The sequence below is a fragment of the Phlebotomus argentipes genome, unplaced genomic scaffold (genome assembly GCF_947086385.1).
Source record: "Phlebotomus argentipes unplaced genomic scaffold, Phlebotomus argentipes genome assembly contig_5, whole genome shotgun sequence".
NCBI lineage: Eukaryota > Metazoa > Arthropoda > Insecta > Diptera > Psychodidae > Phlebotomus > Phlebotomus argentipes.
Window position 1 is genome coordinate 3,045,755 of NW_026776165.1, and position 12,126 is coordinate 3,057,880.

A 12,126-nucleotide genomic window follows, 5' to 3' on the forward strand; every position below is an offset into this window, starting at 1 on the left:
TTCATGCGATTTTGGTGCAAAATTTAATATTTCTAGGCAATTTCCTGGAATTTCATTTGGATACTCTTCGGCATTCTTCGTCGTTAATTTTGGGTGAAGAAAAAACACCACAGAGAAACTCCAAGACAATAAAGAGAAAGACGCACAAATGTGCGAATCTTTCTGAGAAGTGGAACGAAAAATCACAGAGAGAGAGAGAGAGAAAACAGTGTGGCAAATTTATAAACAATTCCTCTTTAATGTTATTTCACAACTACAAATAGTATTCATATCAAACCTCGAATTTGTCAATTCAATTTTCAACCCCCTTCAATGATAAATTGAGTTTCCCAATCAGTGTGCCGAATTTTGTAGGCATTTTTATTGACATTCTATGGCCAAATAGAAAAGCAGAATAATTGGTGAATGCAAGCAACGCGAATCCGCAACAGCGTCAACAAATGCCCAGCGAAAGAGAATTATAAAGTACATCGGCATTGCGGTAAGCCGGTGAATTATGATTTTTTAATTGAAACCCGCGAGTGCGGTTTTTCCGCTCATGTTTCACCCACAATTTTATACTGGATGAAATTTACCACCGAACTTTGTGTTTGCTTAGTGATATACATTGATATTTGGCTTATGCACATTGTGTACTTCGAAATGATGATTAATGGTCGTTTAATCATTTTGGCCAGATGAGATTTAAAAGTGCTTTAAATTCTTTTTTATGCATGAGAATTGAAACAGTGATAAATTCTGGGAACTCATAAAATAATCACACAAAAATTTCATATTCATCCACAGTGTTTAACCCTTTCAGGGTGACAAGGAAAACTATAATTTCAGTCAGTGATTAATTCTGCTTCGACTTTGAAGCTAAATTTATCCTTCTGGAGTGTTTTCTCCGCCAGAAAATAGCAAATGATATCGAAAGTCTTCCGATAAACCACAACAAAACAAGATAAACTGCCACGACGTCCAGCGATGTTTTCTGGAGCCAGAGAAGATCGGCGGCTTTGGACTTGAGATGAGAAGCTCCTCTGTGTCTGATGACGTATTCTGTCCAGTAAATTGCCGTCTGCAGAGCTGTCATTGGACGATCTCTGAAGAGATTCGAAGCTCTTCGCGCGGCGTTTTGGTATTTCGCATCGCTGAGGACTTCATTAATGGCTGCGGAGAGATTTTCTTCTGTTAGTCCTCTGGAATCCAAGACCACTGCCCATCCCTCTTGCTCAGCTGCTTCCAGATTGAGTAGCTGATCAGCGAAAAAGGGAATTCCAACAATGGGAACTCCATGACATCTGGCTTCATTCATGGCGCCCAAACCGCCATGCGATATGAAGAGTTTCACGTTTTCATGAGCTTGCAAAATCAAGTGAAAATTTAGCATGGAAACAATAATTCAACATTGCAATTTGCACACCTAAAATATCAGCTTGTGGCATCCATTTCTGGATCATGACGTTCTTCGGGAGATCCGCTAAATCATCATCTTCCCATTTGAAGAGGACTTTCTGCTGGAGTTTCGAAAGCGTCGCAATGAGAGTCTTAAGCATTTCCGGTGGAAGGAAGGATGTTTTCATGTTGGAACCCAAGCTGAAGAAAATTACTCCAAATTCAGCTTCATCGATAAAATCTTGAATCTCCTAAAGAACACATTGAGTTAGATGATTTCTTCAAATCTCCCAAGAGTGATAAGAGCGTTTACAGACTTGTGGGTTACTCTCCAATCGACGGGAACTGGGATAAATCCTCCGTGGATAAGCTTGGAGTGTGCAAAAGTCAGTTGAGCGATAAGTCGTGGTTGATCTGTACATTTATACAATTCGTGGCTAAATTGGCGCTAAACACACTCAAAGGTTATTCTCCTTTATCGACGCTAGCGCCACTTTAGCTTCATGTTCCGCTCTCAGCTGTCAATTGATTTGTTTATTTGGTTAAAAAGCGTAGAATTTTACGATAAGATTGCGAAAATGCAAGATTCACAGAAGAATTAATTGATTTTGAGATTCCACGAAATCATTCGCAAAAGATCCGCCATTTTGTGGGCTTTGAGCGCTTTGAGTTGTGAAATGTTTGTGCAAATTTCCGACCGAACGCGCGGCCGTCGAGAATACCATAAATATCGGTTTAACTTTCGATATATCGAGGGATTAGTTGCGCTTTACGGCTCAACCGTCAATCGTTCCCACTCGCGCTCTCGCTTATCCTCTCGTGGATCACCCTCAAGTCTGTAATCGCCCTGAGAAACTCACTTGAGGCAGATGATCTGGAGTGGTTTTAACATGAAGTCCTCCAACCGGAATGACATTTGGCACGAAAGCCTTCGATGGACTGACGCTAAAGTGATCATTGACGAAGATCAGACTGACATTCTTCTTCATCTCTTCGTATGTTTTGTACTTTGGACTGGGAAAGTTGTGTCTGAAATACAAGAAAAGATTGTCTAAAGTCATGAAATGTTGGGGAATTTGATGAAGAAAAACCAACTCGTAGTAGATTTTCTCTCTCCAATTGATGATAGCCCAAATGAACTTCTCAACAGCGACGAAGGCAAAATTCCGGAATCTATTGAAAAAGGTCATCTCTGTGGCCTTTCCCAGTAGGAAATGAGGTACAAATGCAACTGTCGATGGATTTCCACTCATGTCGTTGATAAATTCTGTCGCGGGGGCTGAAAAAATCGTTATCACGGGGCATTTGAAGTGATCTCCGAGTCCAATGAGGAATGTGTTGAAGAACATCTCCACGAAAATGAGATCGAATGACTCTCCTCTGGCTATTCTCTGGAATTCCGCGGTGTGCAGAGTGAAATTGGCTGCTTGGAGTGTTTGACGAAGTATATTGACAGTAAGTCGCAGTGTTCCAAAGTGAGACCATCCCTCGAGAGGGAATTTCTCCATGAGATCTGAAATGAACACCAAATTCAGTCGTCTTTTTCCCACTTTTCTCTTGTCAAATGCACGAAACCTTTCCGATCAGCTTGTGCTCCTGTTGCAATTTGAATGTGTCTGTAGTTCTGCAGCTGCTTTTCCGCGGGAAAACTACTCAAAACCGTCACTTGATGACCCTCTTCAGCCAAACCCTTCATCAATCCGGACGCAAAAATGAAATGCGACCGAATTGGCGTTGGGAAAACGCAGAGAATTTTTGCTGCTGAACATTGTGTGAAGCCAATGATCGCGAAAAAACCCACAATAAACACAAAGCGAGACATTTATTGCTGGCCTTGACAGACTTAATGTACAGCGCAAGCGCGAATAAAATGCACAGAAAACATTCAGAAATCGGAGTTCGCGTCGATTCAACTCGACAGTTGAATTTCTACTGGCTTTAAATATATAAAATGCCAGTCTGGCAAGTCAGAATGACAAAGAATTGAAGACAAAAAACAGTCACATCAACAGTCTGTGAAAGTCTGAATTCTCTTATCGTGCTCTGACTTTGTTAATCTTTCTTTGCTTTTCGCGCCGCTGAAGAATTTATCAATTTCACAATTTTCCAAGAAATCCATATCAATAGAATATAAACTGCCACAACGTCCAGCGATGTTTTCTGGAACCAGAGAAGATCGGCGGCTTTGGACTTGAGATGAGAAGCTCCTCTGTGTCTGATGACATATTCTGTCCAGTAAATTGCCGTCTGCAGAGCTGTCATTGGACGATCTCTGAAGAGATTCGAAGCTCTTCGCGCGGCGTTTTGGTATTTCGGATCGCCGAGGACTTCATTAATGGCTTGAACGAATGAATCTTCAGAAAACTTCCTGTGATCGAGAATTACAGCCCATCCTTCGTCCTCAGCCGTCATTGCATTGAAGCTTTGATCGTCGTAAAAGGGAATTCCAACAATTGGCACACCGTGATATTTCGCCTCATTCATCGCGCCTAAACCGCAATGAGTAATGAAGAGTCTCACGTTTTCATGAGCTGAAAGAAAATGCGTTATCGAACAGATTTCTTGACTTATAAAGCGTTTTCACACCTAAAATATCAGCTTGTGGCATCCACTTCTGGATCATGATGTTCTTCGGGAGCTCAGGAATGCTGTCATTTTCCCATTTGAAGATAATTCTCTCAGGACGAGTTGAAAACACTTTCAAGATTATGTGAAGCATCTTCGATGGTAGAAAAGATGTCTTCATTCGTGAGCCCAAACTGAAGATAATCACTCCAAATTCTGCATCGTCAATAAACTCTCTTAATTCCTAGGCGAAAAATCAATCTTCCATTATTAAGAATATCTTGCAGATTCCAAGAAAACAGTCTCAATAACTTGCCTGCGATAGTTTATCTGGTTTGGCTTTAATATGAAGACCTCCAACAGGAATAACATTTGGCAAGTAAGGTCTTGGCGAAGTGAGGCTAAAGTGATCATTGACGAAGAACAAACTGACGTTCTTCTTCATCTCTTCGTAAGTTCGATACTTTGGGCTGGGAAAGTTGGCCTCATAATACACACTTTCCCTCCAGTTAAGGACAATCCAGACTACTTTCTCAGCCACTGTGAGACTATAGTTGAGGATTCTGTCGAGAAAAGTCATCTCACTGACTTTTCCGAGCAGAAAATTGGGCACAAAGGCTGCCGTTGACGGATTTCCACTCATTTCATTGATGATTTCCGTCGGAGGCGAAGCGACAATCAAGATCACGGGGCATTTGAAGTGATCTCCGAGTCCGATGAGGAACAAATTGAAGAACTTCTCCACGAAAACCACATCAAATGACTCTCTATCGGCAATTTCGAGATATTCACGACTGTTTAGAGTTGTATTTGCCGCTCTGAGAGTTTGAGGCACGGAATTTGCAAGGAGTCTTAGAGTTCCGAGGCTGAACGAACTTTCACTGTGGAATTTCTCCATTGTTTCTAAGAGAAAGATTAGCTTTGAGAAACCTCACAGCATTCTTCTTCTGCAATTACCTCTCTCGTCGATTGTCACTCGTGTGTCAATTCTAATATATCTGTAGTTTCTTATTGGTTTCTCCAATGGAAAACTACCGAAAACCGTCACTTGATGACCCTCTTCAGCCAAACCCTTCAAAAGTCCCGTCGCGAAGATGAAATGCGATCGAATTGGAGTTGGAAAGACACCTAAAATTCTCGCGGCAAAGCTTTGAGAACCACCAAAGACACACAATACACTAAATAAGATTAGAATTCCTGACATTATTGCAGATTTGTGTCGTTTTATCGCGGTTGCTGCACGACTAATGATACTTGAAGCTCACTTAATTAAAGCAACGACACGTTGCTTTTTTTTCTAAATTTTACTACAGCCTTAACTTTAGCAATTATTCCAATTTCTGCAAGGTTATTTATATAAGAAAAAATGTGTAATTCTTCCTCTCGAAGAGACTGATATGAATTTGATTGTTTCACGCTTCGCAGAGAGCGCTTTATTGGCCTTTTTTTCCACTTTACAGGGTTGATATTGTATTTGACTGACAGTGGGAGAATGAAGGGAGGTTTTGTGGTATGTAAACAAGCGAGATATTGAGGGTGCTTGCGATATATTTGCCCTAAGGATATGCACATTATTTGCATTCTAAAGTGCCAAGAGTCCGCGAGATCGCGAAGGGAGGAAGGGCGATTGCGTGTGCTTGTGCAAAAGGGGTGGTTTCTCGTGCGGGTGGTGAATATCATGAGTGTGCAATATGAGTGAAATATTATTGCAGTCTTCTCGCGACTGCAATGAATAATTCACGGTGAACATGAAGGGCTTTTTCCGTACACTCGTGAATGCATATCAATCGCATTTGGTGTTTTTTTTCTGACAATGCCAAAATTGATTGATGTCTCCACAAAATGCCACTCAACTCGCGAAGTCATATTCATCCAAACATCACGAGATGCTTCGTGTAATTTACAAAATTGCCAAGCACTTTTGACAGCCATTTCCACCACCAAACACTGGCGCACAAAATCAATTCACTATGCCAAATAATTTTCTCGCAGTGCCCAAAATTCACCCCTCGGAATAAACACATATTTGACACATTCAAATTGCATGAGCAAACACTGCTGGGGAATTTATTTTCCCAGATCCTCTTAATTGGCAATTTTCTCCAACTTTGATTTCTTTCGCGCCGCCCAAAAAGCTCTCTGGGAATGAGTAAACATGCAAATATTTAGCATTGCAAGCATAAGTCAGGAAGCTAAATTTTTATGCTTCAAATATTTCCTAATGTCTCGCCAAAAGCTATTTGAACAAGTGTTTAGCGGAGGAAAAGAAGAAAAATATCACCTTCTTGACTTGCCATTGGCTCTCATCGTTGTATTGATTAAAAAGCTGGGTAAGGAAACTTCTCTCAAGTGCTTTTTCTCCACCAGTAACAATATAAACTTCTCTCGAGTGTCATTGAGTTTTAAGAGACTGGGCGAGACTTTTTTTCTCCCTCGGAGAAGAAGAAGAAGCGGAAAAACTTTTGTTATGCTCTCGAAGAAGCCAAAGAAAAGCTGACAACATTATTTCCATGTTTTTTTTCTCTTTCTCTTTCAGTCTAACATAACACATGCGTTTGTTAATAAATTTCAGCTGAAATGTGATATTTTGCCCTTTCGACAAGCGCCTCTTAAATGTCAGAACATCGCACATAAATTGAAAATGAAATATACGAGTAGAAAAATTGAAGTCATAAATAATGAAAAAGAAATTAATTTATTTGTGATGATATTTCATAGAATTTCACCAATATGTTTCCGACGTGAATCTGAAAAAAAATGAAGATTGACAGTTTCTGTGCCACAATTGATGTATTTACAAGCGTTTGCGCAATATTTTCAGTGTGTTTCTATTGACTTTTGTGACTTTGTAATGCAATTTTCATGCACAAATTATCGAGAAAAACACCAGAAATTAATATTAACAAATTTCATGCTATGATTTTTTTTATAAATTAATTTCATTTGCGTAATTATAATTGTATTTCACTGTTATGCAGCCCAATGCAATAAGGTGAAATGAATTCGATGAAATCAATGCAATTTCGTTTGAAAGTTCATTTTAAAGCTTTTGTGTTCTGTTTTAATTGACATCGACGGGCTCATCGAAAACGATGAAAAGTTAAAATCGTCGCTTTTTATAAGATCGAATTGAAAATTAAGCGTTAATTTCGCTGCGAAATTAGCCAAATTTACTTCAAAACTCTCAAAATCTGTTCCAATTGAGCTGTAATTATTATTTTGTACATTTTTCAAAGAAATATGGAAAAAAATTAATAGTAAAACTGAAAATATTAATTAATTAATTTAATTAAATTTATTAATTATGATTTTTAAAAAAAATTATTTTCTAAATATTTAATCAAAATTTAATTAAATTAATTAATTTCGAAAGTTGATTTTGAACAGTTTTTGAGTGTATTTTGTCTATGCGAGTTCTAGAAAATCAACTTTTCATACTTCAAATGAACTTTTCTTTGAAGTATGAAAAGTGAAAAGATTTAAAAATATAAGAAATATTTATTTATAGCCTAAGAACATTTTAGGATAATTCTGAGAATCTAAAATTGAATGAAATGAAAAATTGAATTTTCAGTTTTCCATTCACTCTTCGACATAGAAATGCTTTAATCCATTATTTTTATATCATTTGTTAATTAATAGGAACAAGAGATATAAAACCAATAATACTCGTGAAGTAGTTTTCACTTTTTCGTGGACTTTTGTCGCCATTTTTATTTGCGACTTCTTTGAAGAACTTTGGCAATTAATTATGTAAAATTTTATATGTATAATTTCACAAGTTTTCCTTGTGATTCAGTGAAAATAATCCCACTGTAGAATTTATTAATCAAAAGCCAACTGGATCGATTGTCTCTCAAGGCGCACTTAATGTGATGAATTTTGTCAAGCTGAAATGGGGAAAAATCACATTTCTTCACACTTGCTTCTTCGTGGGTTTCCTTTTCATGTCTCAGGAGGGAAATATTTAATGCGGATGTCGCTCTAAAAATACAATTTCCACCCATAGAAACTCCACATCCGTATACATTTTGTCGGGATCCTTTTTCGCGTTGTATATCGTTAAAATTTCACTCTTGCCATGCAAAGAATGTGATTCACCGAGAAAATAAGCATATTTAGAATCTTATTCACACACACACACACACACATTTTCCTCCACTTCGTCTTCAGCTCCTCACGATGGCATTCCAATGAAGACTTCCTCAGAATGTGACTCCTTGCCATGGCATGTAGATAAGCCAGAGCTTGCGAGATTGGATGGAGAATAATTTTGCCGTAGTCAATTTGCAGTGTAACACCCACGGAGTATTTCTCACCATATCCAAGGATGCCTTATTAATAATACGAAATGGATCGTAAAGAATCCACCCGAAGCCTCCCATTTGGGCCCATCTTCACTCGCACGCACGCATCCGTGAAAATCTTTATGGTTGAGCTGATATTCTTATTGGTTGTGGATATTTGGTGTCTATTTGAGGGGTTGTATGAAAGACTCCTTAATAAATTCCCCACGCTGAGGCTCAACAACTGTGTCGAGGGCAGTTCTTTTGTACACTCTGACAGACTAAAGCGCTCAAGGGGAAAATCACTCGCAAGTTGAGACCATTAACTTTGTGATTATTCAATCATTTTTATTCATTATTTGTAATTACTATTCAAATTTTGATAATTTCATACAAATTCTTATTATTTTCTGAATATTTGATTAAAAATTATTGATTTCATACAAATTTTCATTATTTTTCAATTATTTTCCGAATTTTTGATTAAAAATTGTTTATTTCATATAAATTTTGATTTTTTTAAAATTATTTGTGATTTAAATTCAAATTATCAATATTTCATACAAATTAATGATTTTTTTAAAAATTATTTTCTAAATATTTAATCAAAATTTGAATATAATTGATTAATTAGGAATATTTGGAATATTCTGATTCATTGATTGAAAAAAAAATCATTCTTTTTTTATTATTAAATTCATAATTTGATTTTTAAAATTAAGAATTTGATTATTATTCAATTTTAACTAGGGAAAATAATCTCTTTCTTTATTATTTTACTCAAATAATTCGTTACTTAATTAGAAAACATTAAGTTTCCTCAAAAATCGCCTTATGATTTGCCCTTTGAAAGCTCTTTTCCTAGCAACTAACGTAGTTTAGAGGAAAGAAATATGCTTGAAATTCGATAAAGCGCAACATTTCTATGAAATAAAAATGTCTGAAAGTATGAATATTATAATAATGGGTTTTACTAAAGCTTTGTCCATATTTTCAATCTGTTTCTGGTGTAATGAGAAATTCCTAGAAAAATATTTCAATGCGTAGCAACAAATATGCTCGATTTGAGAATTATATGCATTTTCCTCATGATAATGGTGTTCATCCCCTTTCAGTTATATCACAGATTCAGATATTAAAAAATGTTGCAAGAATCTTTCTTTTATATGTGAATATTAATGTGAAAATAATTTCATATAATTCTTGAGAAATTTACATATTTACATGCACATCAATGCACTTAAGTGTGTGAAAAGCTCGAAGGAAGCGATTGAGAAATGCCAGAGATTCCAGAAAGTATTTCATTAAAAGTCTGCTGATGTGAGAATCTTGATAATATCTCCGTTCGAGTGACCCGAATCGTGTGCTCTCACTTCACTTGGCGCTCCGTGTTTCCATCTTGTGCTGAATGAAGATGTATCAACAGATAGCTATTGTCAAGTCATAAATCGATCTATGGGTGTATTATTGCCTCCTAGAGGCATCCGGCTTATTCCTCTTTCATCTCCCAGGCACATTGTTATCTTCCTGAGATGGTGCGTCCTTCACTTGTGGCAATTGTCATCTGCTGAGAGGCTGTGGAGGCACTTTGGTAATTTAGCACACCATCTCAGCCCCTGCCTTCGCTTCCCTTCGGCCAGGACCAATTACAGGGACATCCACTCCTTCCACATTCACTGCTGGCTAAGCCAAGGGGGAGATAATACGCCTAAACTGTAAACTGTGAGAATCAGAGACACTTTCAGGACGTTAGCCTTGCTTCAAACATGCGTTTTTCATGTATCATAACCACAAATTTAGGAGTCTTTTGTCTAGAAAGACGCCCTTTTTACTTGTGTGACCTGGAAGAACTTACAAAGAAACAATTATTTATCAAAATATTTGAAGTTTCCAGTGGATATTTTGATGTGATTTAATTTTCAATCGCTCTTTTGGATGCACTTTTGATCATAACCTCAAAATTATTTTGAAATATCTAGAAGAATCCTTAAAAAACTTATTCGGAATGTTTTATTTGAGCTGAAATTTGCTATTTTAAAGTAGAAAATCAATCAAACAACTCCAAAATTTGACAATTTTGCACCCTGAAGCAGTAATTTAGAGGTTATGATCAATCTTAGCATAATTAACACAGTTTAAAATTGAAAACTTGTGATCTTCAACAGATTCACGATGCACGATCGACAACAGATGCATCAATAGTAATTAATTTTGGAGTTTATTTAGCAGTAAAATATTGTCTTAAATTTATAACATAACCTAGAAAAATTCTTTTTCTCTAATTATTGCATTAATTCCTTGTGAAAGTGATTTTTGGACGCGCGATATTGAAAATATTGAAACACTTTTGCTGAATTGTACACAATTTCTGGCCAAAATATCTCCCCCTTGGGCTCAACACAGGGCTAAACATGTCCTAAGCATATTCTTGTGTGAATGGCGCAATATTGCATAGAGAGAGAGAGAGAGAGAGAGAGAGAGAGCAGAGAACATGGGAATTCTTATCAAGCTTCGTCAAACATTGGCAAAATGCAGTTCAAAGCTGGGAGATTTATTCGCAAATGAATATTGCATAGCATTCAAATTTTATTCCCGCCCAGAAATGCTGGAAGGTAATTGGATTTAGTGAAATACAAACAGCGATTGATTTCTCATTAATTGAGTATGAATGAAAAGCGGTGGCAAAACTTGTTTCAAACTCCACCCAAAATTCAATCAAGTTTCGAGAGGTTGAGAGACGAAGAACAAGATAAGATCATTATTTAATTGTTCTTCTTCCTCCACCTTGTCTTCGCCTTCTCTTCGACAATGTCTTCTTTTTGCCTTGTTCGCCATAAGATGTCCACTTCAAAGTCGCAGTGCTTGATTGAAGAGTTGAGACATTTAGTGAAAAACAAGTGGGTTTTGGCTTCTGAAACTTCGTCTTTCTCCCAACCTTTTGAAGGCTTAATGCAATAATTGGCAGAGTGGCGTTGTTTATTGATAAAAGGATTGGGGAAGTTAAAGGTGAACTTTGTTTACAATATATTATCCAGGAAACATTTGAAAGGCACGAATCAATACGGCGCAGAAATTGTGAGGAACTTTCTGGCTTCACGTGAAAAGGATAAACTATACATATATTAACTTGGCTGCGGTGTTTGACAGTCTTCGTGGAGATGCGATGGAAAAGTTATTTATTTGTTTGCGACAAATTCGAATCAAATCGATTTTTGCCCACTTCTCGTGTGGCTATCATGGCCAAAGACACACTTTTGAGTCAATATTATGTCTGGAAATAGAATCTTTCAGGAAATTCCATCTCATCTCGCATCAACACTCGCACCGTGTTGAATTTTCTCATGGAGAAAATGCGATGCCAAAGCCTTTGTTGAGTTAAATATCTAATGACTTTGGGGGATGAAATTCATGAGATCACATCATCATGATGACATTTGACGTTGCTGAAGTTGTTAAGTCAATTTCGTTTCATTTAGAAAGTACAGCAGCGGCAGGAAATTGTGCAGAGTTCGCCGTGGGAGAGCACATATTCATGAAAAATAGATGTCTTTCCTCATGTTTACCTCTTTTTCAGTTTGTCGCACATTCGACGCCTCTCAGCACACCTGTTTCTCCCTCTTGCCATCCAATTCCATTATCTCACCCCGCCAAGACTTCCCACTTTTGCATTTTTGAGGCTTTTATAATTTCTCGAAAATTCTGTTGGAAAGCATCGCACGATATTCAGGCTCTCAATCGACTCAAGGGAAATTATACACTACATTAAACCCCTATTAAAAATGTTTCATAGTAAAAATAGTCAATTTGATCAGTAAAAAGTGTCGTAAAAATACTATTTTTACTGTTTAGTCAGTAAAAACATCATTTTGTCCAATAAAAATATTAATTTTGTCAGTAA

At 37.1% G+C, this 12,126-nt stretch overlaps 2 protein-coding genes across 2 annotated transcripts; both read right to left on the bottom strand.

The window, feature by feature from the left end:
- Positions 1-235: 235 nt before the first annotated feature.
- LOC132265719 (UDP-glucosyltransferase 2-like) lies at positions 236-3,305 on the bottom strand. The gene is made up of 5 exons (XM_059766486.1): positions 2,953-3,305; positions 2,473-2,890; positions 2,238-2,406; positions 1,406-1,628; positions 236-1,344 (listed from the first exon to the last, which is right to left on the bottom strand). Exons 1-5 carry the CDS (start codon positions 3,197-3,199, stop codon positions 836-838), a joined length of 1,566 nt encoding a protein of 521 aa, XP_059622469.1. The 5' UTR covers positions 3,200-3,305; the 3' UTR covers positions 236-835.
- Positions 3,306-3,429: 124 nt separating this feature from the next.
- LOC132266052 (UDP-glucosyltransferase 2-like) lies at positions 3,430-9,416 on the bottom strand (the record flags this gene model as incomplete). The annotated part of the gene is made up of 5 exons (XM_059766883.1): positions 3,430-3,908; positions 3,964-4,186; positions 4,259-4,845; positions 4,900-5,087; positions 9,391-9,416. Coding segments are annotated over 5 exons (1,503 nt in total), but the record flags the coding sequence as incomplete, so codon positions are not given.
- Positions 9,417-12,126: the final 2,710 nt, after the last annotated feature.

Excerpts from the sequence above, each read along its gene's own strand:
- LOC132265719 (XM_059766486.1), bottom strand. The coding sequence starts at position 3,199 with ATGTCTCGCTTTGTGTTTATTGTGGGTTTTTTCGCGATCATTGGCTTC. Across the intron at positions 2,891-2,952 it reads AGCACAAGCTGATCGGAAAG|ATCTCATGGAGAAATTCCCT; the intron begins GTTTCGTGCATT and ends TGTTCATTTCAG. Across the intron at positions 1,345-1,405 it reads GCCACAAGCTGATATTTTAG|CTCATGAAAACGTGAAACTC; the intron begins GTGTGCAAATTG and ends TGATTTTGCAAG.